This window comes from Ziziphus jujuba, chromosome 7, assembly GCF_031755915.1.
Source record: "Ziziphus jujuba cultivar Dongzao chromosome 7, ASM3175591v1".
NCBI lineage: Eukaryota > Viridiplantae > Streptophyta > Magnoliopsida > Rosales > Rhamnaceae > Ziziphus > Ziziphus jujuba.
In genome coordinates this window covers 19,884,824-19,909,000 of record NC_083385.1, presented here as the reverse complement: position 1 = coordinate 19,909,000, position 24,177 = coordinate 19,884,824, and the positions used below count along the sequence as shown (strand labels likewise).

General features: G+C 29.8%; 3 protein-coding genes across 4 annotated transcripts; 2 read left to right on the top strand and 1 right to left on the bottom strand.

Annotated features, from left to right (window-relative positions):
• Positions 1-3,845: 3,845 nt before the first annotated feature.
• Positions 3,846-9,138, top strand: LOC107409480 (small GTPase LIP1). 2 transcript variants are annotated; one of them, XM_048479652.2, is made up of 7 exons: positions 3,846-4,491; positions 5,306-5,415; positions 5,508-5,649; positions 6,507-6,811; positions 7,967-8,020; positions 8,217-8,347; positions 8,557-9,138. In XM_048479652.2, the coding sequence occupies exons 1-7, from the start codon at positions 4,401-4,403 to the stop codon at positions 8,750-8,752; spliced, it is 1,029 nt and encodes a 342-aa protein (XP_048335609.2). In that variant the 5' UTR covers positions 3,846-4,400; the 3' UTR covers positions 8,753-9,138. The 2 variants fall into 2 exon arrangements, with proteins under 2 accessions (XP_048335609.2, XP_048335610.2); XM_048479653.2 differs by having other exon boundaries at positions 3,848-4,491; positions 5,324-5,415.
• A 7,551-nt stretch (positions 9,139-16,689) lies between these two features.
• LOC107425452 (uncharacterized protein At5g64816) lies at positions 16,690-18,439 on the top strand. Its single transcript, XM_016035454.4, has 2 exons — positions 16,690-17,012; positions 17,883-18,439. Exon 2 carries the CDS (start codon positions 17,926-17,928, stop codon positions 18,301-18,303), a length of 378 nt encoding a protein of 125 aa, XP_015890940.3. The 5' UTR covers positions 16,690-17,012; positions 17,883-17,925; the 3' UTR covers positions 18,304-18,439.
• Positions 18,440-18,586: 147 nt separating this feature from the next.
• On the bottom strand, positions 18,587-20,316 carry LOC107425463 (uncharacterized). The gene is made up of 2 exons (XM_016035461.4): positions 19,687-20,316; positions 18,587-19,461 (listed from the first exon to the last, which is right to left on the bottom strand). Exons 1-2 carry the CDS (start codon positions 19,926-19,928, stop codon positions 19,242-19,244), a joined length of 462 nt encoding a protein of 153 aa, XP_015890947.3. The 5' UTR covers positions 19,929-20,316; the 3' UTR covers positions 18,587-19,241.
• Positions 20,317-24,177: the final 3,861 nt, after the last annotated feature.

Sequence of the window (24,177 nt, the reverse complement as noted above, 5' to 3'; positions counted from 1 at the left end):
TATTTTTGTTGTCTTTATATTGTAAAATTTAATATTATTCTTTTTCATTATTTTCTATAAATTTTATAAAAATATTTTTTGTCTAATTTTATCTTTACTAGTGATTGCCCCCCACCATCTAAAAATCTTAGCTCTGTTCTTATTTCAAACCACGTACATTCAAAATCATGGATTTGATATGTTAAAGTGTATAGAAGTTATTGTAAATAATAATAAAAAAATAATTAAAAAATATTAAAATATGTTTACATATAAAATACCAAACAAATCTAGAAGATAAATTTGACAGTGTAATTAGAAATTTTGGTCATGTAAGTGGGGAAAAAAAAAAAAAATCCTAAAAATTTAATGTCGTTTGGACTGTTAGGCCTAATCCAAGCTTTTAAATTGAAGCCCAACAAAATTTAAAATGGAACCTCGCCTACTATCTCATGGATTGGGTTTTGAGGATTTTGTGGGTTTGTAATAGGGAATAACTGAAGCCAAGCCTTAGCGAAATTGCTAACAATAAACTGAGGCCAGTGCACAATACAATCACATACATGGGCTTGCCATTTATATAAATACTAGGTTTGGCCCACGTGCTTTGCACGTGTGTTGATGTGTAATAGTATAGTTATATGTGTGTGTAATTATATATATATATATATTCGCATCTCCAAAAACAATTATTTTATATAAGATAAAGTAAAAATTATTTATTTATTAGTGTTAATTAATCAACATAATTTATAACACATAATATAAAATCATATGTATATCTACTGAAAATTATTAGTTTAAAATTTTTATATTGGATTGAAAATGATAATCAAAAATTTAATTTCAAAATATTTATTTGTTGATACAGATTTGCATTACATTTAATTTTTAAAATTACATAACTAATATTATAGAGGAATAAAATCAAAATTAAAAAGTAATTTTTTTTTTAATTTACCAAAAACAAAATCTCATTTCATTTCAATTCCATAAGAAAAAGTTAATTATATAATTTTAGAAAAACCTAAAAATTTTAGGCAATTACTACATAATACTTTTTACATATATATATATATTTATATATAACTTCTCCATAAAACTAAGTACATGAGAAATCATACCATATTAGTGTGATTTCAAAATCATTGATTAGGAATTTTATATTTAATAGAAATGAAATATTCATTTTGCTTTTGGCATACAATCCTAGAAGGAAACAAAAATAAAATAAAATAAAATAAATAATCTTTTTTATCATTTTAAATAATAAAATAATATTTATATCATAGACTAAAGATATATTATATATAATATTTAAAGCTTTGAAAAAAACCTTTTTTTTTTTTTTTTTGGGTAGCGAGGAAAACTATATTATCTTATTATTTATTTCTTTGCTTTCACGCGAATCAAAACCACATCTCTCACATACTTTGACCACTTAAAAACCTTTTCTGTTTCTCTCTCTCTCTTTCTCTAATGGCTAATGGCTACCCTACACTCATCTTTTTGAGGGCGAACGGCAAGTAGAAAGAGAAAAAAAAAAAAAAAAGGCCAGAGACTGAGAGACCAACCCATGCCCTTTTCTTTTCTTTTTCTTCTTTTCTATTTCTCTCACTTTTTTCTTTCTTTCTTCTCTACCTTCTCTCCCACAAAAACAAACCCTAATACACAGATATAGTAAAAGAAAAGGAAGGAAAAAGAAGGCCCTCCCCCTAAGAGGGTTTTGGTTTTTAGCTTTCATTTCTTTTAAATTATCTATCTCTGCAAAACCCCATCAAAGAAGTTCATGATCCGTGGGTTTTTTATTCTCATCTCTTTCATGCTCAAAGACAAATCCAAAAGCAATCCAAACACTATTGTCCTTGTTGTTGTATCAGTGAAGCCTTTAAAGACCCCATGGGTTTTGATACTGTCTCAAGCGAAAAAGCCAAAAAGGGTAAATTTAGATATATAAAATTGTCAAAAAAAAAAATAAAAAAAAAAATAAAAATGGAAAAAGAAAAGGCAAAGCGCATACTTTTTTGACCATTTTAAATAGTAAAATATGACCAAAACTGGCAGCACTTTCATTTATAATATAGACTATAGGATAGGATATAATGGTTTGCCGATTTGCTACTTTAGCTCTTTATACATTTTTAATCATGTCTATAGGAAAAAAGGAAAAACAGAGCGAATTTTGAATATAATTTTTTTAAATTTCACCAAGGATTCAATCCCCTTCAAGATGTAAATGTGACATTCCTTATACGGGTGTATAGTTTGCATGTTTTCCCTATTAATTTTAGACTTTACAATTTTAATATATCACTTGACATGATAGTGGTGGGTATTTATGAGATAAAATAAATGGTCATTTGAATTTTATAAATGTAAAAGTCTTCAATTTGAGTGGTGCTTGATGCTTTAAAATTTTTTTTTAAAAAGGTCAAATCTTAAATTTAAGTTGAATAATTGAATGATATTTTATTATCTAAAAAAATATATGTGGCTCTAATTTGTGAATGTTAATACTATGACAATTATATTTTGCTTACATGATTTGCCCGGACAATGTGAGATGTTCGTGCAAACTTGTTTCAATTTGTTCTTTAATTTTTTTTTTTAACTAATATCCTCTCTGCAATATGATATAATATTAAACTGTTCACTCTTTCTTCATTTTTTTATAAGAATTTGACAAAATTAATATATATGGTATTCAAACAGATTATATAAAATGACTAAATGACAAATTTTTTTTGAGCAAATTAGGCAAACAAAATTTATATGATGCTAAATATTCTTACTGGTATTATTTTTCAATTAATTTGATTAAAAAGAGTTATAATTTAAACATGTATTATTTTTATAAGCAGTTAATTCTAATATTAGATGGTCAATTACGTCAAACAATTATAAAAAATTTGTCAAGGGTGCAATTCTGACATTATACTGTAATTTATATGAGAATTGCTTTGAAAGAAAATTTAAAAGGCAAATTGAAATATAAATTAAATGGTTTAATACATTTAGACCATATGAACTATTAAACATCTTGGGTTTTGCCATTTAAATTATATAAAATTTCACATTGCTCCATAAATTATTATTATTTCTTGGCTTTAATTCAATTATAAATATTTTTACATATGAATTTAATCAAAATATCCATATAAAATTCATGTAACTCTATTTTGAAACCGTTTTATTTCTTATTTTTTACCTGTGTGTATATTTGATTTTATCAAATTCATTAGATAAAAATTGCATAATTTGATTAATGCTATGAGAAAGGAAATAACTGAGGAGGCAATTTTATTTTATTTTATTTTTTAATTTTTAAACTTAGAGGCAAAATGCAAAAGATATAATGATTTGGGGTGATAAAGTGTAATTAATCCAAAATGGCAATTGAAAGGGATATTTAATAATTTTACAATTTATAATTATAACACATACAGACAACCATAAAAATTAAAAAAAACTAAAGAATTTCCAATAATATTGGGAAGGAACAATTCCTCCCAAAAATAATGATAAATTCCCAAAAATAATGATAAATTTTAAATTTTATTTTTCTAGCAAGATATAGGAGAAAAGTTGACAATGCTGAAAGGTCCGGAAAGTGGAAAGAAAACCAAAGAAATAAATAAATAAAAAAAATAGCGAAAAATTTCAAAGCTGTGATCCTCACTGTTCTGTAACGAGAACCTATTATTTTCCCAGCAAAATTGGACGTGCTGCAATATCCACGCGTCTTTAATAGCGTGGAACAAACGGACCAATTGCTACACTGCATCCCATGGAGTCCTCCTACTCAGCCTCGCACCAGATTATCAAATACTTCATCAACCATCACGGATCCAAAAACATTAAAAAAAACATCTTTTTGCATACCATTCCCAACATCGCGTTCGATTAAAAATAAAAAAACCTTTTTTTTTTTTTTGTTTTTTTATTTTTAATTTGATTTGAGAATTCCTCAGATCTTCGGTAATACTGAAATCTACTGCGAATTGTAGCCAAATCTCCGTTCTATATTATTGGTATTATTATTATTATTATTATTATTATTTGTTAATGTGCTGCTGCTTTTGTGCTCAAAAAGAGAGACCCATTTCAAAATTTTTCTTTGCCGGATCTGTCGGTGGAACTTTGGGGTTTTGATTTTATGTTGAGGAGCTGTATTGGGTCTAAAGGGAGATGTTTAGAAATGGGTTTCACTTAGATTTCAATAAGAGATGGATTTTATATTGAATTTGAGGGCAACAAGTTTGATAAGCTCTAGTTTTTGTATTAGATTGAGTGTGTTTGATAGGACTTGATTTGTAGTTGTTCTGTGAAGCATAAAAAAGAGAGGGTATTTGTTTTCTGGGTGTGTTTTGGGATTAGAAGTGATTTATTTTGGTTTTTTGGAAGATTTGGGAAGTAACAACATGTTTTGGAGGGACCGTGAAAGGGATACCAAAGAACAAAACGGAGGGCCTCCTTGTGGCCAGGTTCGGGTTCTTGTTGTTGGTGACTCAGGTATTTCGTTTTCTTCTTCTTTCTTTCCTATAAAAGTTATTGTGGTTATTATTATTATTTTTTTTTTATAGTTTATTTTGATCTGTTTTCGGCTTATTATGTTTTTTTTGTTTTTTTTTTTTAGTTAACTAAGTGTGGAAAGGATTATTAAAGGGTTGAAGAATGATAATCAAATGGTTGTTAGTTTAGATTAGAGACTGAACTTTGTATTTCAAGGTTAAGAAGGACCTATGGATTCTATATAGAACTGAAAATATACTAGTTTATTGGCTGAACCTTCTATCTGATTTGGTTTGACGTTAAATCTGCTTAGTCGATAATGGTTTAACTCTACTTTTTGTTTTTGTTTTTGTTTTTGTTTTTTTTTTTTTTTTTTTGGCTTAAACAAAGCGTAGAGCTGACTTTTAATTTTTATTTTAGTCTTGGTTAATCATAGCACAAAATAGTTGGATCAGCAAATGCTCAGTTACATTTGGTCTTTAGTGTCATGAATCGTGAAATCTGAGCTTCAGGTAGTAGTTCATCAAGATGTTTATTTATTTATTTATTTATTTTTTAATTATTCATGGGCTTAATATTTTAGCTACCTAGGAGCATAATTAATTAAGTTAACCGTGATAATCGTTAAGGGAACAAAAAGTTCATTGATAGATTGAAATGAGATGCTATATCTTAAAATGCAAATGCATGTGCTTCGTTTACAACTTTAGAAGACATGGAAGGAGATAGTCGTTTCTAGGTAGACTTAGTAGTTTCTGCCACAATCATTTCATCTCTTTGCTTTAATTGGAAGTATGAAGAATTCATTTTTTAGACATTGATCTTTTGGTAGGTGTTGGGAAATCATCTCTTGTAAATCTAATCATCAAAGGTTCTGCCATTGCTCGCCCTTCTCAAACAATTGGGTGTACGGTTGGTGTAAAGGTAGAAAATGCCATTATTCAGATTCCAGAGGGTATATGCAAAACTGTTTCTGGAGTTTCACACTTATATCTTTTTACTGTTTCTTTATCCAGCACACTTCTTATGGAAACTCCGGTAGCTCTTCAAGCAGCTTAAAAGGTGATGGCGAGAGAGATTTTTTTATTGAACTTTGGGATGTGTCAGGACATGACAGATACAAAGATTGTCGGTCTCTTTTTTATTCACAAATTAATGGTAAGTATGAGGCCTCATTGACTTGATAAACTTCCTATCATATGAGTAAAATGTTAAATCTAATTCAAAATAGACTCCAAAAATTAGGAGCTTTTGCATAATTAATCTTAATGTATCTGTGGACTGGAATCAAGCAACCTTGCTTGGGCTTGTAAGTTCAGGAAGGAAATTGCATCTCTTTATGAATGTGGATAGCCTAGATCTGATGTAAATGGGCTTTCTGGAGAAGCTGCTTAGCTGACTTGGCTTTTGCTTAAGTCAGTTGGCCATGTCAGCATGCTGGTTGGTTAAGTTCTGATTTCAGAAGCTCTTAGATACAACTGTCTTGTCTTTGTATAATAGGATTCTTGTAAAGCTTTCTCATCAATTAATTCAGTGAGAAAGATGAAGATTTTTTTCTTCTAGATTTCTTTCCTGCACTCTTATTTGGTTTTGGGAACCATGAATAAAATCTGGTTTAAGTTTCTGATACTTTGGCCACAAGCATGTTTCCATGTTCTCTTTGGACTTGATATTTATTTATTTACCCTTGCTGGAGATTGGTAAATTTATGAAACTCTCTAACTTTTTGCTATTATTGTAGATATATCAGTCCTTTAGTTGAGATAAATATGGATGCGGAATGAAAAATGAAAATATAATTCTTATAGGAAGCTGTTTAGGGCCATTTATGTACACCATTATTTTCATTTGCAATGTCCTAACAATGTTAAGATAATGATATAAGTATCCTCATTTACATTTAAGTGTGCTTTTCCATATTTTATTTCCTTCCAAAGTCATTGGAGTCCTAGAACATCTAGCAGTATGAGATATTTTTTGCTTTTCAGCTCATATACTTGGAAAAATTTGTGTAGGTGTAATTTTTGTTCATGACCTCTCCCAAAGAAGGACGAAAACTAGCTTGCAGAAGTGGGCTGCTGAGATTGCTGCAACTGGGACATTTTCAGCTCCTCTAGGATCTGGAGGCCCTGGGGGCCTTCCTGTCCCATATATTGTTATTGGTAACAAAGCTGATATTGCTGCAAAAGAGGGTACAAGAGGAAGTAGTGGAAATCTTGTTGATGCAGCTCGCCAATGGGTTGAAAAGCAAGGTTTGCTTTCATCCAGTGAGGAGCTTCCACTAACTGAGAGTTTTCCTGGCTCTGGAGGACTTCTTGCGGTAAGAAACAAAATTTTCTGCTTGGTTACTGCCATTGCAGAAATGATGCTGCATAATGGGCCGTGTGAATTAAATAAGGACATCTTGTTACATGTAGTTCATAAAATGAATCTGTTGGATGTGATAGCATGTGAAGAGATTACTTGATCTTATACATAGATATATACATATCTATATAGATATATGCATGTACACATATATGTATAGACACACACATATAGACATATATGATTTTATATTCAGATTTCAGTGGACCTGTTTAGGTGCTTATTTTCTTTAATGATAGTATAGCTTCTCTACAGCATATTATTAGTGATAACAGTTGTCTGTTTCTGTTTACTTGACCAAACAGTAAAAGTATCAGTTTAGATTGGGTTGTCCACGGTTTTCTTTTTCTTATTGTTTCTTTTAATGCAACTTTCTTTCAGTGTTGTACTTTACACGTAAATCCCTTTGTTGTTATTGTTTTTGTCAAAAACAAAAATTTCTTCTCTTTGACCAGGCTCTTAGAAGAGTAGGAGCAGAGCTCTTTTTTATTTTCTCTTTTAGATGGAAGAAGCAAAATTGTTTGCTGGAAATGACTTTTCATTCCAACAAACTTCTTCGAATTTACCGCTGGTGGCCAACATGACTTGTCTGTTTGTCCTTAGTTTAATGGTCCATTTAATTCATTTTCCAAAGGCTATTTTTTTTTTAATTTTTTTATTTGTGTTTTTTGTATTTTTCTGCATATTTTCTGGTTATGTGAATTTGACATACAAAATGTCTTCTGGTTGGGCATATTGGATTATGTTTTATTACTATTGATTTGGCAAGTAATTAGTTTTTAGAGTCTTCCAACATTTTCTTTACCAGCACAGAGTTTCAGTAATCTTTTGTCCTTGATACTTTTGTAACCATAAAATATTGCATATACATGTTTTTTCCCCCAGGCCACCCAATGGGTTTTTCAACAGGCTGTCTCATATTTTTCCCTTCAACAAGCTTCTCCCCCCCCCCCCCCCCCCCCTCTCTTTTTCCTCTCTTTCATTATTGTGCAAAAGGTGTGAGAACTTAATTTTACACGTTTTTATTCTACAACTGAGCATCATGTAGTTAGTTTGTTTCAGTTATAGTACTATTACATAATGATTTATTTTTTGTACATCTATGCAGGCTGCAAAAGAAGCAAGATACGACAAGGAAGCTGTGACGAAATTCTTCCGAATGGTCTGTATTCTTGTTCTTTTGTCTGTTGGTATCTAGTTTGTTTTGTCATATGATTTGACAAGGAAGCTTTGATGAAATTAGAGATTTCACATGCTCTATGATATATATGTATGCAATGCAATACTCATATGTGTATGTATTTGTAATTTACCATATATATAGGAAATCATCCGTGTCTTATGTTTTCATTTTTCAGTTAATCAGGAGAAGGTATTTTTCAGATGATTTACCTGCATCAAATCCATGGTCTGTTTCTCCAGTTGAAAGACCTGTACAGCGCTTGGATGAAAATTCAAGTGATGATGATCAATCTTACAAGAAGACGAGGTAGTTTGGAAACTTACATTTCTTAACTTGATTGATATACATTTTGGTATTGCAATGTAAGGGTTTTCGGGGTCATTCCATTGATTGCTGCTTTTTGTATGTATTTTACTATGATTTCTTGAAATACTAGACTGTAATCATTGTCATCTTTCTCTTGCATCTCATTATCTTTCTTTAACCATGTTTATTTAATTCTTCGTTGATTGCAGTTTCCGTGGAGACCCCTATAAGTACAACATGCTCCCTCCTCTACCAGCGCAACGGAATCTCACACCACCTCCCACACTCTATCCTCAGCAGCCAGTTTCGGTTTCTGAAAACTATACCTTGCCTAGATTTGCAATAAATGGTTCTGCAGAAATCAGCAGTGCTGCAAGATCGAAACGCTCAGATATTAATGTCTAGTGGTCTCCACCATTGGTTATTGTTACAGCAAAGAATGCATTTTTGGATAGAGGTATATTGTTGATATGTGCTGCTCGAGAAAGTTTTGTTATTTTTTCACTTGGAAATTGCTTCACTCATTCTTTTATATCTACAAGCTCACCTATATATGTAAGTGGTTATGGGGTTTGGTTTAAATGTATAATGATTTATTTGTTCTACTACTTGTAAGCCATGGGCAATTCTTTTAATCAGTAGTTTCTCTCTTGTTTATCTTCCTTTTCCGTAATTTTTGTAGTAGAAAAGGGAAAGTTTGTTAGCATTGAGTGAAAGAAGTCACCATGGATAGTTTACACTGAAGACTGAACTATTTGTTATTCTTTTAATAAAGCTCTCTTTTCCATTAATTTTTCTTTTCCTGTCTGTTTCAATAGAACTCAATCTTCCATTTTCTTCTAGAGCATATTTGGAATACAAAATAGTTATTCTTTATAAAATAAGAATAGTTATTTGTAGGAATAAAAAAATAAAAAAGAATAGTTATTTATAGAAATGAAAAAATGAAAAGAAAATAGTCATTTCTATTTACCAAATATTGAATAAGAGTTAGGTATAGCCTTTTTAAAATATTTTTAGTTTCAAAACTTTTAAATTTGACAAAAATAATTTAAATTCTATATTTATTTATGTATTGTTACTGTATTATAATCAATTTCAATATGAATTTATCAAAATACATTACGTATAATTTTTAAGTTTATACAAATTAAAATATAAGAATAACAATTTTAAAAGTTTTGTGAAGGACTAGATATTTTTTTTTCAAATAAACGAATATTTATTCCTATATATTAATCATTTTCAAATTTAAAAACATATCAAATGCAAAAAATAAAAAATAAAACTAAATCTATAGAATAACTATTCTATTTTTACAACTATCACTCAATCTAAATATGCCCTTATAACTTTTTATAATGAAGTATTGTTGGAAATAAAACAAGTAGTAAAACTGAATCACAATTACCAGTACCAAACACCAAATAACAATAATAAAATAATAAACAATTATTCTGAGTTTAGGATGACCTATTTAATTGGATCAATGTATTCAAATGCGCTTTCTTAGAGAAGATATGCCCCCTTCTGCACTAGGTTGTCTAATGTTCCTTTTCTAAAATACAACGATCCTTTAAAAATTTTGTACAAATTCCTAGAACATATAATGCTCAATGTGTATATGTATATATACACACACTACAATATATTTAGTAGTAATAAAATATTTTTTATAATAGTAAAAAAAAAATTGTGGAGGATTTGAGAGGAGTATTTAAAGATAAAAAGAGTATATCTTGTAGGAGCTAATATACTAACACAGTCCAATTCAACTAAAAAACTGAATTAAAATGTTAAAAAAAACGTAGACTTAGTCTTTCAGTAAAATCCTTCTTCATATAATATATAAAATAATATTAATAATTTTTAAATTAATTATAACAATCCCTCATATGATTTAAAAATTATGAAAATATAACTTTATAAAATAAATATATTATTGAGCATTTTTTACTCAGCAATGGTTGTAGGTACCTTTTGGATTAGAACCAATATTTAATATTTATAAGTTTCTTTATGAAAGAACTATAGTGAACTAAGTTTTCAACTAGGCTCTTTAAATCAGATTTTAACTTACAATACACACGGTACAGGTAATTCTTCTTGAGTTCTATTCTGATTTGTGCTTTAACAGTGATGCGCACGTATCTTGTATCATGACTATTTTTAAGGAATAGCTTAATTTTCCACAGTAGCGACCACACTACGATACTCACTTAGATGAAACCTCCAAGGGAAGTGTATGATCAACTCCCTGCAAATGTACATACTTTGGTTTCATTTAGAGTTATACTCTTCCTATACCATCACAATTTTTAAGCACTATCACTATAGGAATGGAATTAGGAAATTCTCCTTAGTTATAAAATAGTGCTTCATAGTCACACTCTTGTTTTGTTTTTACCCATTGAACCTTTTTCGTGGGATTTTTAATCACAAAGGTTGGATGTCCACTATAGTGGCTGTATTTATAGGCTTCGGTCCTATTCCCCTTGATAATTCAATAATTCGCCCGCATGCTAAGCCTTTTGTAAGTGAATCCGCAATATTCTTTTCACATCTAACAAATCAAGAGAAATAATACCATGTATTAATAATTGTTTAACAGTTTTATGTCTAATCTTTATATGTCTCCTCTTATTATTATTATTATTTTTATTATCTACTTTTGCAATAATTACTTGACTATCACAATTAAAAGGTACAGGAGAAATTGGATAAGATAGAATTGGTATGTCTACTAGAAGACTTCTCAACCATTCAACTTCATTACTGGTAAGGTCTAGAGTAATGAGCTCAGCTTCTATGGTTGATGTATAAATTATAGTTTGCTTTGTTGACTTCCATGCTACTACACCACCATCCAAAGTAAAAACATAACTACTGGCAGCTTTAATTTCATCTGAATCTGAAATCCAGTTAGCATCACAAAAACCTTTCAATACTCCAGGAAAACCAGTATAGTTAATATCATAATCAATTGTACCTTTAGAATATTTATAGATCTTTTCTATAGCAACTCAATGATTACTACTAGAATTTCTAATATACCTACTTAATCTATTAACAGTATAAGAAATATCATGTCTGGTGTAGTAAATAAATACAAAAAATAACCAATAATTTGAGAATATAAAAGCTGCAATACTGCATCACATTTATTTTTTGTTAACTTTGAATTAGGATAAAAGGTGTAGACACAGGCTTCACATGAAAAAGTTAAACTTTTTTAATAAATTTTCAACGTAATGTATTTGTGTAAAAGTAATACCTGTATCATGCTTTACTATTTGCATGCCTAAAATAATATTAGCAATACAAGATTCTTCATATCAAAATTCTTAGACAAAAACAATTTTATATCGTTAATGACATTCAAACTTGTACCGAAAATAAGAATATCATCTACATATAAACAAATAATTACACATGTATTTTCTAACAATTTAATATAAATACATTTATCAGCATCACTGATAACAAAACCATTAGAAATAATCACACTATTAAACTTTTCATGCCATTGTTTTGGTACTTGTTTTAAATCATAAAGAGATTTAACTAATTTACAAATTTTATTTTCTTAACCAGGACTAATAAAACCTTCAGGTTGGTTCATGTAAATCTTTTCATCTAATTCACTATTAAAAAAAAAAAAACAGTTTTTACATCCATTTGATGAATATCTAATTTATAAATCCACACCAATTAAATCTCTAATAGTAGTGATTTTAGCAATAGAAGAATAAGTATCAAAGAAATCAATCCCTTCTTATTGTTTAAAACCTTTTACAACTAGTCTAGCTTTAAATTTTTCAATGGAGCCATCAGTTTTCAATTTGTTCCTAAAAATTCATTTGCACCCAATTGTTTTACAACAAGGAACAAGTTTAGTTAAAATCCATGTATTATTTCTCATTGTTGAATCAATTTCACTATTAATAGATTCTTTCCAAAAATGAGCATCTAGAGAACTCATAGCTTCATTAAAAGTTTTAGGATCATTTTCGATTAAAAATGTTAAAAAATCATTTCCAAAATTTTTCTCAACTTTATTTCTTTTACTCTTTCTAAGTTCAATTTGATCTTTGAAAGAAATAAAATTAGGAGTTAGTTTTCACTAATTTGTTTTGAAATGTTAGTTTTCACTAATTTGTTTTGAAATTTTATCTTTCATAGGAAAAATATTTTCAAAGAAATTAGCATCACGAAATTCTATAATAGTCTTCACAAAAAATCCGAAATATCTTATTTTAATATAAAAAAATCTATAAGTAATATTATTTAATAAATAATTAATAAAAACACAGTTAATGGTTTCAGAACCCAATTTTTTGTTTACAAAAATACTTACCTTTGCAAAACACCTCCACACTTCGAGAAATTTCAGATTAGCTTTTCTATTTTTCCAAAGCTCATAAGGAGTTTTTTCAAAAAGTTTTATATGGAATTCTATTAAATATTAAACATGCAGAATATAAAGCTTTACTTCATAGATTATTAGGCAAATTATAACTAATAAGCATAGAATTTACCATATCAATTAGTGTTCTATTTTTTCTTTCAGTTACACTGTTTTATTGTGGTGAATAAAGTGTAGTTATATGATGAATAATGCCATGTGATTCACAAAATTCACTCATCTCATTAGAAGTATACTCACCACCTTTGTTAAATCTCAAAATCTTTATTTTCTTTTAAAACTGATTTTCTACTTCAACCTTATAAACCTTGAACATATCAAATAATTCGTTTTTAGAATGAATTAAATAAACATAATAATATTTAGATAAATTCTCAATAAAAGTAATAATATAACGTTTACCACCATGAATCAAAATATTGTTGCAATTACATATATCACTATGAATTAATTGTAACAAAGTAGTTTCTTTTTCAACGGACTTAAAATGTTTTCTAGGCTGTTTTGCTTAAACACAAATATCACATTTTCCAGAAATAAAAAGATATTTTGAAATAATTTCTAAATTCATCATTCTTTTAATAGAATCGAAATTAACATGCCCAAGCCTATCATGCCAAAAATTAGAATATTCAACATTTGCAATAGAAGTATAAGAAGTAGACAAATCATGCATATTGCAATTAATAATATTAAGTTTGAACAAACCCTCATACAAATAACCTTTGCCAGTAAACAACTATTCTTTGTAAATACAATTCTATTTGACTCAAATACAACTTTTTAACCATTTTGGGAGGAAGAATTTGTCTCCAAGACATTTGCTTGTGGTCTTGTGCCAAAAGATCCATGAGTATTTTGTGTAACTCCTTTTTTGAAAAAACAAGCTTTGGCCTTATGATTTGTTTTGCCACAAACCCAATAAAAACCTATCTTTTTCTAAATAATAGGTTTATCTTTTTTTATCAGAATTGTTGGCATTTTGGTTTTTGTTAAAATTAAATTTCTTAAAACCTTTGGTTTTTGGTTTATGCAAATGTTCAACAATATGGGCTTTGGCTTGACAATCATTTTTGGAAGATTTTAAAGTCTTACGGTGTTTGTCTTCTATTCTAAAGCAAACAAGCAATCCATCAAAAGAAAAATCTTCGAATTTTTATTTCAAAATTCTTTGAAAACCAGACCAAGAAAAAGGCAATTTTTAATCAAAGAAGCAACAAATAAAGTATTATTCAAAACAATACCTTTCATTTTCATATCAAAAATAATATTTTCAAAATCATGAATTTGATTAGAAATAGATTTACCATCAACCATATGAAAGTCAAGCCATTTCTCAACAGAATATATTTTAAAACCAAGTTCCTCATCCCTGTATTTTTGTTCTAAAGCATCCCACAATTCAAAAGCAGATTTAGTAGAACAAAAAATATGATAAATATTTTCAGACAAAGCACTCAAAATTCTACCGTGGCATAGCATATCTTTTTCATCAAAATCATCATCAGCAGAAACAATTTAAGAATCCTTACTAGAATCCTTATTAGTATCTAAAGATACAATAGATTTAGAATCAATAGTTTTAGAAATATATTTTTTTTTCATTTGAAAATTTAAGAATAATAGAATAAAGATCCAAAGCAGTGAGCCATAATTTCATTTGTTGTTGCCAACATTTGAAATTTTGATTAGAAAATTTTTAAGATTTGCAAAAAACAAAATCAACAGATGCTAGAGAAAAATAAAATATTATGAAAATAAAAGTCCTAATATAATATCTTCTCAAGAATGTTAGAAATAAAACAAGTAGTAAAACTAAATTACAATAATAAGTACTGAACACCAAACAACAATAACAAAATAATAAACAATTATTTAGAATTTATGATGGCCTGTTTAGTTAGATCGAGGCATGTAAATGTAATGTCTTTAGAGAAGATATGGCCCCTTCTGCACTGAGTTGTTTAACGCTCCTCTCTCAAGATACTATGATCCTTCAGAAATCTTATGTGCAGCTAAGAATTTCAATCAACTTGTAGAACATCTATAATGCTCAATATATATATACACTAAAATATATTTGGTAGTAGTACAATAATTACAATAATTTTATAATAATAATAAGAAAATATGGATGATTTGAGAGGAGTATTTAGAGAAAAGAAGAGAGAATAATTGACTTTTTGTTGCTGTGTGTTTCCAAATGGGAAAGAAAGCTCCTATTTATAGAGTTTGAAATAAGAAATAGTTATGGATTGGATGATTTTTAGGAATAAAATTACTGATTTTTTGTAACTTAATACCGTTAGTAGATATATAAGCTAACATATATGTTACTGGTAGAATAAATAGGAAACTAAATTTTACTAAATAACTAAAGATATATACGTTAAAAAGTACTATCTTGTAGGAACTAATATACTAACAAAATCCAATTCAATCAAAAAACTGAATTACAACATTAAAAACAACTTAGTCTTAGTCTTTCAATAATTTTTTTTTTCATATAATATATAAAATAATATTAATAATTTTTAAATCAATTATAACAAGTATTTCTTTGAGATCATGACGTAAATATATTAATAGCACTTGGAGGCCATAGGATGAACCAAGATTTTTGATAAATAATGTTGACAAATGATTTAGGTCATTGAAATGACTTTATTAAACAATATAATTCTGTTTATTATTATTATTATTGGGACGAGAAGATTTGAATTTCGAAAATGGTATAAAAGATTGTAGTTCAAGTTTTGTATTGTTCATAGCTTGTTTATAACTTTAAATTTTTATATATTGTTAGATCGGCCTTTGAAATGGTTGACAAAATACCTTGTTCTATGGACTACTCTTCATTATGCTAATATTAGACTTACCAAATATGAATGTCAAATAAATTTTTTATTAATTTATTTTGGGACTAACCTTATTTAATTATTAACAATTTTAAAGTTGCTAGTTCATATGTTATTTAAAATTTGTAAACTAATTGGATAATTGTAATGCTACTCCTAAATCAAGCATTCAAAAGTAATGTCTTTTTTTTTTTTCTGCAATTTGGTGTATGTAATTCATTTTTATTTCCTAGTTTCCTAGCAACTAAAGCACAAATACTGAAAGTATTAATCTTTTAATTAAAGTTCAAATGTCTATGATGTGATGAAATTATATTTTATTAAAAATAAATGAACTTTTATTAGGATGAAATAAGGTCAATAACACTTGGATTTTTATGTTTTATTATTATTATTGTTATTATTATTGTTTTTAAGTATTGGTGTGGGGAATTCAAACTTACCACCATCATTCAAGCAAGACAGTGGCACTAGAATGTTTGCGAAGAGAAATAACAAAACTGAAAATTAAGGGGGAAAAAAGGATGAGTATGCTAGAAAGTGAAGAAAATTGATTATTATATATATATATATATATTTTACCAACTAAAAGAAAATTGATTAGCTATGAACAAAAACAAAAAAAAAGTACCAATATAACAAAGATAAGGCCAAGTTTCATTTTAATAATCTAGTAAAATATTAGGGTATTTGGCTATGGAACAAAAACAAAAGAAAGTGAAAAGAATTGATTAATATTATACCCTTTTCGTTACCTAAAAGAAAAGTAATCGGCTATGAACAAAAACAAAATAGTACGAATATGACAAAGATAACGTCAAGTTTCATTTATTAATTTAGTGTGGTAAAACCTCAGGGTACCTTACAATGGAACGTAGAATATTATTATTATTATTATTATTATTTTTGGATTGAAAAAGTAATAAAGATATATTATCTTGTGAGGTTTAAAACCTAGAATAATTATCGAAAGGGCATTTCCCTAAATAATTAGTAACTTTTTTTTTTTTTTTTTTTTTTGCTATTTATGAAAGTAAAATGATGAAAACATAATTAAAACTTTATTTGTATTTTCAAATTTTTAGAAAAAAGGAAAAAACATTGCCCTAACTTTTTTTTCCATCTCCTTGGTAAAATAAACGCCTATCAGCAGCAGCAGAGCGGCGGTCATGGCCTCCTTTCTCTCTCTTTCTATTCTCTCTTTCATTTCCATTTAGAAAAATATTACCTACCCACCAAACAGACCTCATTTATATCTCTCTTCTGGGTTTTTTTTTTAATAATTTTATTTGGTATTTATTTTTTTTTGCCCCAAATTATCAGGTTTGCACACTGATAGATCTGAAAGCAATTTCGCAGAGCCTTCTCTTTTTTCCGAGAGGTAATGAAAAAATAAAATAAATTTGCGAGTTTACCTATCCTCGGTTGTCATATATGGAGTAATGTTTGTGGATTATTTATTTTATTTTATTTTACTTTGTTTTTTGAGTGTGGTTTTGTTGCTAATTTGCTTCCATGAAGTTGGTTGATTATCAAAACTTAGAAAACAAGAAAAAAGAAAAAAATACTTCCATATCAAAAGAGATAAACTTGAACCTAAATGGAGTAGCTGAGCTTAGAGAGGTTTTTGGGCACTTCATTTTGTTCGTGTTCATAATGCTAATACGAATTGTCTGCTTTGTTAGAAAATGGGATTCTCATTTTGTTGGAAAACAAGTTTTTCTGGTCAGAATTTATTCTGAAAATTTGATGGAGAACTTTTAAACAACTCAGAATTCACATTTTGTCCCCCACTTACCACTGAACAATGCTCTGTTTGGCTGGAACCTTTAATACTGTACATTATAGTATATAGAATGCCAGGATGAGGTGATTGCATATACATTGTTTATTCTTCTATAATCATCTATGCGTGTATTCAAAATTGCTTGTTAAGAATAAAGTAGTAATTAATAGACAAAGAAGTATTCAGTTTTGGAGAGAGGCAGCTGCCTGACTGAAACTTCGTTATGGAAAACATTTACCCGACAACTTTAGAATTCTTGCCTTCCCCCATTTCTCTAAGCAAAGTTTCATGATCTGGAAACTGACATGTACCTGTTCTCACTAACTGTACAACTACTGTTGTTTTCACATATGCATGTAAGCCAAAGTGGTTGGCAAAAACTATAGCATGCACTTTACTAACTATTAAAATTATGACCAAGTGACTAGCTGAGTTCATAATATATCCTGTCTGTTGTCACTGCAGAAAAAATAGAAGGAAAGAAGAATTTCACCTCTACATTGGGGTGATGGTGGAAGTTTGGTGGTCTCTGTTGGCCGCTATCCCTGCAGTGGTTGCAGGGCAAGCTTTTAGAATGAAGAAAAGGCATGCTGAAGAGCAGAGACTAAAGAGTGCCAGGGGAAGGGAGAAGAGTTCCGATGAGATTTTTGTGTGTGAGAGGGTATGTACATCTAAGAGAATGCTAAAAAAGGTTGGTGCATTCTCAAAGGACCCAATTCCTGATACTTGTGTTACTGTCTGTGGCGTATCTGAGCTAGACGCATGTGCTGATGCATGTGCTCGCACTGTTTGTGTAAACCAACATCAAGTACCTAACTGGAATGACATCTGCCTCCGCAGATGCCAGAGTGAATGTCTCAGACTCTCTACTTCTCATTCTTCTTAGGCAGTTTCTTTTAAATGAAATGTGTATAACATCCATACTTTCCTGGAGTTATCAGTGTTTCTTACCCCCATTTTCCAATCATGTAATTTCTTATTTATCAATGGGGATCTAGTTTGGACTTAACTATTTTGAACTACTCCTAGTCTTCTATACTGCTACTTGGTTTTTAGCCTTTTTTTTTTCGCACGATACTTGTTCTATTTATATAGTAATAAGGTAGGCCATGGTTAGACATAATTGCCGTCTTATGCACCTAACAGTTATAGAATTATGGGCCCCATCAAATTTCCTGTATTTGTTGAATAGCATTGCTGTCTTTCGTCTGTGTGCTCTATTGCACGCACTTAATGGTTCACTCCCAAGAAGTGAATAAACTTGTGACCTTAAAATCATTCCTCCGTAACATTGGCAATTGGTACGTTGAAATTATAGTAGCCTGACTCCTAAAAAGCCTGGTATTATGAAGTTTCTTTGATTGGATTATAATCCAGTTGCCCTGCCTAATTTAACTTGGCGTTCTTGTTGTGCTGTTTCATCCTTGTTATTCAGATTATTGTAACAAGTGGTTGGTGATCTTGATATTTTCCATTAGGTTTTGACAATTAGCCAGATATTTATGCCCATTGTAGGTGTAAGTGAGAGGGTAGTTTCTTTCAGCATGTGAATTGTTTATATTGCATGAAGCCCGATCCTTTTTGTATAAATCAGGAATATCCAATTTTTTAAGCTCTTAGAGACTGATCATGGGTCATTAGAGGATCAAAACCGTTCATTTCTGTGACAATTTCATTGTAAATATAAATTTAACACAGATTAATACAGATTCTACATTAATTAAAAAAAAAAAAAAAAGAAAAAAAGGAAAAAAAAAGGGAAAAAAAAGGGAAAAAAAAGGGTACTGGATCTCAGTACCTTCACTATTTAATGATGGAAAGTGATTAAAGCTCTGCCTCAGATTCTTTGTCAGAAACGGTTTCCTTTACCTTCTTAGCACCTTTATGCACAGTTTCTCCCACTACTTCAGCAGCCGTTTTGGCAGTTTCCTCCACCGTCTCTTTGCTTGTATGGAAGCTCTTCTCCACTGCCTCTTTCACTTTATCTCCAGCTCCACCAACTGCAGTTCCGCTCTCTCGTTTCCTTTCATCTGCACCCCTAAAACTGCAACACAAAAAAATCAAAATCAAAATTTTAAGGCCCCGAAATGCAAAAAATGAAGAAATGGGTTGTCATCAATGGCAAGAACTTGTTCATGACAGTTTACGTGGATCATCAATCTGTGATAAAAAACTTGTTCCTGGACAGTTTACATGACAATGACCACTTTGCGTCATATTATGTACCGGATTCCATTAAGTTTGAAGAAAAATAATCTTGATAACTCACTCAAGGTTAGGAGGAAAGAATTTCAATTGAATCCCATGAATGATGGTCTTAAGTTTGCCCCAGGAATCTTGATGGGACTCTTTCAAAGAAGTTATTGTATCTAATACTGTTTTAACCAAAGATGGTTTCTGATCCTGTATGTGATCAACATGTTGAGACTCTCCAATGGTGGAGGGGAATTGAATAGAGACTACCATGAACCAGAAAAGAAGTATCGCAGTTGCTCTGCTGATTTTATCCATGGCAACTTTGAAATTTTGAAATTTGAAGAGGACTAAAAATACGGGGTTCAAAAATCACCCTTGCCATTTACCTTTGGTTTTGTAGTTCAGTTTGTTTTGAAACTGACACGTTCTATTTGCATGTAATGTAACGTGGGGTGAGATTCTTGCATTTAGGAATTCCACTTTTGAATACTTCAGTCCTGGTTTGGGCTAGTATTGCATACGGAATGAACCATTATATTAATGGAAAAGGCAAATCATATTGACCATTGATTACCATTGATCATCCATTGATGGATGTTAAACACATGGATTGATTTTTGGCCTCACCTGTAAATTTCATCCACGTGAATTTTAGAAGATATATGGGATACAGTTGTAGTATTTCTTCTTGGCCTTCGCTGTGGAACCTTTCATTGATTTCATATTTAAGCAAGCATAGCGTAAACCTGATCTTATATTTCTAAGAATTTATCTAAATCGGGTAATCATATATGTTAGTCCTCCTAATGGTTGATTTAGCTTTATGAAGTTATTACATTAGGTGGATGAGATGGTCATTGGTTCGTTCGGAAGCTTTGGATTCTTCTTTTTTGCGTGATTTGTGAAATGAATTCAAATTTAATTTTTGTGCTACACTATAGGTTATGAAATCTATCCATTACTTGCTAGAAACTTGTGGTCTCTACAAAAATAGAAAAATTTGAAATTTGACACAACTTAGTTGTTGACTTAGCTACTCTTCGCTATATAAATTGATAGAGTGCAGACAACATGTCCCTCCTAGTTCACCCTTTTTAATAATTCCATGCCCTTTTAACTTCGATTATCAGAGAAAGAAGAAAACCTGTTTACCCATGATGTTGAGTTGCAGCCCTTTAGCTTCTGGCACCATATCAAAGTCATATATATATATATATATATACACTTACCTATATTTATATCTATATCTATATTTATTAATTTATGTATATTTGATGTGTATAATATTATCAATTAGATGGCTGTAGGCTGTATAGCAAGCTGCATGTGGGGAAGAAAATATGGGGAAAATCAATAGTATATATTAGAACAAAAGGAGACTAATAAATGAGGAAAAACTTTTTCTATCTAACCATTACATGACAAGTTGTATAGGTTGTTTAGGTCACATTTAATTATCGGAAGTTAGATGATATGATATAGTATAACAGTTATATCTAATAATATTCTCCTTACATATAAAAGAGATATTGCCAATACGAAAACTTTGTGCAACGGCTCTCTCCATGATTAAAGTCAACCTTATTGATATTTGATAATTCTAGCCTCAATCAATAATGGCCTCTATTATATATATATATATATATATATATTTACAATCAATGTATATCTGTTTTTCTTTTATTTATTCTATTTCTTTTGTATATAGATATATATTTACAACCTTCGTAATACAAAACAAGCAATGAAATACATTTCTATTATTTGTAATTTTATTATGATATCATAGCAATAATATTTTGCTCTTTCTCATTGACAGCCATTTCATTGTCCTTTTTTATTTTTCATTTTTTTTTTCTCAGCCTTCTTCAATTTCATTCCTATGAAGCAAAATAATGAAGGCATGAATCCCTTTTTTCTTCATTCATCTAACAATCCTGATATCATGTTAGTGTCTTCTCTGCTGACCGAAGACAATTATACCTATTAGAGTTGAGCTATGATCAAAGCAATGAGTGCAAAAAATAAGGTTGTTTTTGTAGATAGCACTCAAAATTTTGGAAAATGAAAGCTGTGTGATGACATGGTCTTTTCTTGGATAGTTAATTCTCTCACAAAAGAACTTGTTTGTGGAGCAATATATGCAGAGACAGCAAAGGAGTTATGGGATGATTCAAAAGGAAAATTTTCTTATATTAATGGGGCCCATATTTATGAAATCCTTCTCAAATGACTAATATTGTATCTCAGTTATTTCACAAGGTTGAAAGCATTATGGGATGAGCTAACTCTTTATAATCCTATATACACATGTCGCAATATAAAAACTCTTGATGTTGATAAAGAAAGAGACAAAATCATGCAAATTTTTAATGGATCTTAGTGATATCTACGCTTCTATCTGTGGTTAGATCCTTCTTATGCAACCCATTCCAAATGCTAAGAAAGCTTTTCCTTTGTCTTACAGTATGAAAGACAATATTCAGTCTTCACATCTCCTTCTATATCACAAGAGGCTGCAGAATGTGCGATAAAAGATTTTTTTGATGGCTCCAACAAAGATAATAGGTTCAAAAAGGGGCTCTAATTCTTATGACCAACCTGTAATCATTGTAGTTGGGTTGGTTATATTAAAGAAAAATGCTATAAGTTACATGGATATACACCTGGCTATAAACTTCACAAAAATAATAATGGTCAATTTTCTTCAATGTCCAATGTTGTTCTCACTTAACCCTAAGATTTCTCTTTCACACATGAGTAATGCCAGTAGCTAATTACACTGTTCAATAACTCTAAGGTTATGGTAAATTCTGTAAGTAACCTTTCTTTAAATAATAATCTTATAGGTATTGCTCTCAATGTTATTTCTTTTCTTAATTCTGTTACTTGGGTCATTAATAGTGGAGCTATTAATCACATGTTCAATTTTATATCTTGTCTTCACAAATCATATCTCTAAGCACAAGTAGTGTTAAACTTCCAAATGGTTAAAATGCACCAATTTTTTACATTGGAATTGTAGTTCTTTCCCCTACAATTATTTTATTAAATGCCTTATGTGGACCATCATTTCGTTTCAATCTTATTTCAGCAAGTAAGTTAATAGATAATTCAAATTATTCTATTACCTTTTATATTACTTTATGTATTATCAGTTCTTAAAGATGATTGGAGTCGGTAGTGTGATGGCTTATACATATTCACCACTCCACTATCCAAATCTTTGTTACAACCTTTTGTTGCTATTGTCTCATCAAACGTTTGGCATAAAAAACTTGAATACCTAGGTGCTGATTGTTTTAAGTTATTGTCCCCTTAATTTTCATAAAAAATAATAATGTTTCTTTCCATTGTCAAGTTTGTCCTCTTGCTAAACAAACATGCTTATCTTTTTCCTTTAAGTAAAAATAATTCTATTGCTTCTTTTGATATAATACATTGTGATATTTAGGGTACTTATCATATTGCTTCCCTTACAGTAGCATATTATTTTTTAACTATTACCGATGATTAGACCTGATGCATTATGGTTTTTCTCATGAAAACCATAGCGGAAACCTGCCCCATTTTACAATCGTTTTATGCCTTTGCTGAAACCCAATTTAGTTACAAAATTAAAATTATTCATTCAAACAGTGGATTAGAATTTAAAATGGCTAATTTTTATTGTGGAAAAGGCATAATTCACCAAAGAAGTTGTGTAGAAACTCCTCAATAAAATGGTACTATTGAACATAAACATCACCATTTACTAAATGTTGCTCATGCTTTACGTTTCCAAGCTAATTTAACTTTGCATTTTTGGGGGAAACGTGTTTTAAACGCTTCTTATCTTATAAATCATAGTCTTACTCCTTCACTTTCTCAAAAAACACCATATAAAATGTTATTCCATACTTTACCATCTTTTACCCATTTAAGGGTCTTCGGTTGTTTATGTTATGCCATAAATACGAGTGCAATAAAATCCAAAATTGATGCAAGGGCAACTTGATGTATTTTTCTTAGGTATCCTTATGAACAAAAAGGTAACAAAGTTTATAATTGTAGTGCTGGCTGAATTTTTGTTTCAAGAAGAGTGACTTTTTTTGAAGACATATTTTCCTTTTATCACATCTGCACCTTCTGATCCTATTGTCATTCTAAATCCTATTTCTAATGATACTTATATTTCTTAAATGAACCGTCCATATTCTGGTTCTACGAATGACCCAGCATCTCCACCTCCTATCATTCCATTACCAATACCACCTCTTTATCTTTCTACAAGGTCTTCATCCTCCATCTTACCTAAAAGATTACCATTGTCAGCTGGCCATTCAAGGTTTACCTTCTTTAGCTGCATCTTCAGTAAGTACACTTTATCCTATTCACCACTATTTATCTTATGATAATTTATCTACTGCACATCAGGCTTTCACTATTTCAGTTTCCTCCATTCTCGAACCTCACTCTTTCAAACAGGCTATTCTTGATTCCAACTGGCGACATGTAATGACCAAAAAAATTAAAGCTTTAGAAGCTAATCATATGTGGTCACTTACCTCTTTTCTTTATAACA

Bases quoted from the DNA above. Each gene is read 5' to 3' on its own strand.
- LOC107425463 (XM_016035461.4), bottom strand. From the start codon at position 19,928: ATGGATAAAATCAGCAGAGCAACTGCGATACTTCTTTTCTGGTTCATG. The intron at 19,462-19,686 runs GTGAGTTATCAA...TTTGTGTTGCAG, and splicing joins TTCTTTCCTCCTAACCTTGA to TTTTAGGGGTGCAGATGAAA.
- LOC107425452 (XM_016035454.4), top strand. From the start codon at position 17,926: ATGGTGGAAGTTTGGTGGTCTCTGTTGGCCGCTATCCCTGCAGTGGTT.
- LOC107409480 (XM_048479652.2), top strand. From the start codon at position 4,401: ATGTTTTGGAGGGACCGTGAAAGGGATACCAAAGAACAAAACGGAGGG. The intron at 5,650-6,506 runs GTAAGTATGAGG...AAATTTGTGTAG, and splicing joins TTTTTATTCACAAATTAATG to GTGTAATTTTTGTTCATGAC. The intron at 6,812-7,966 runs GTAAGAAACAAA...ACATCTATGCAG, and splicing joins GCTCTGGAGGACTTCTTGCG to GCTGCAAAAGAAGCAAGATA.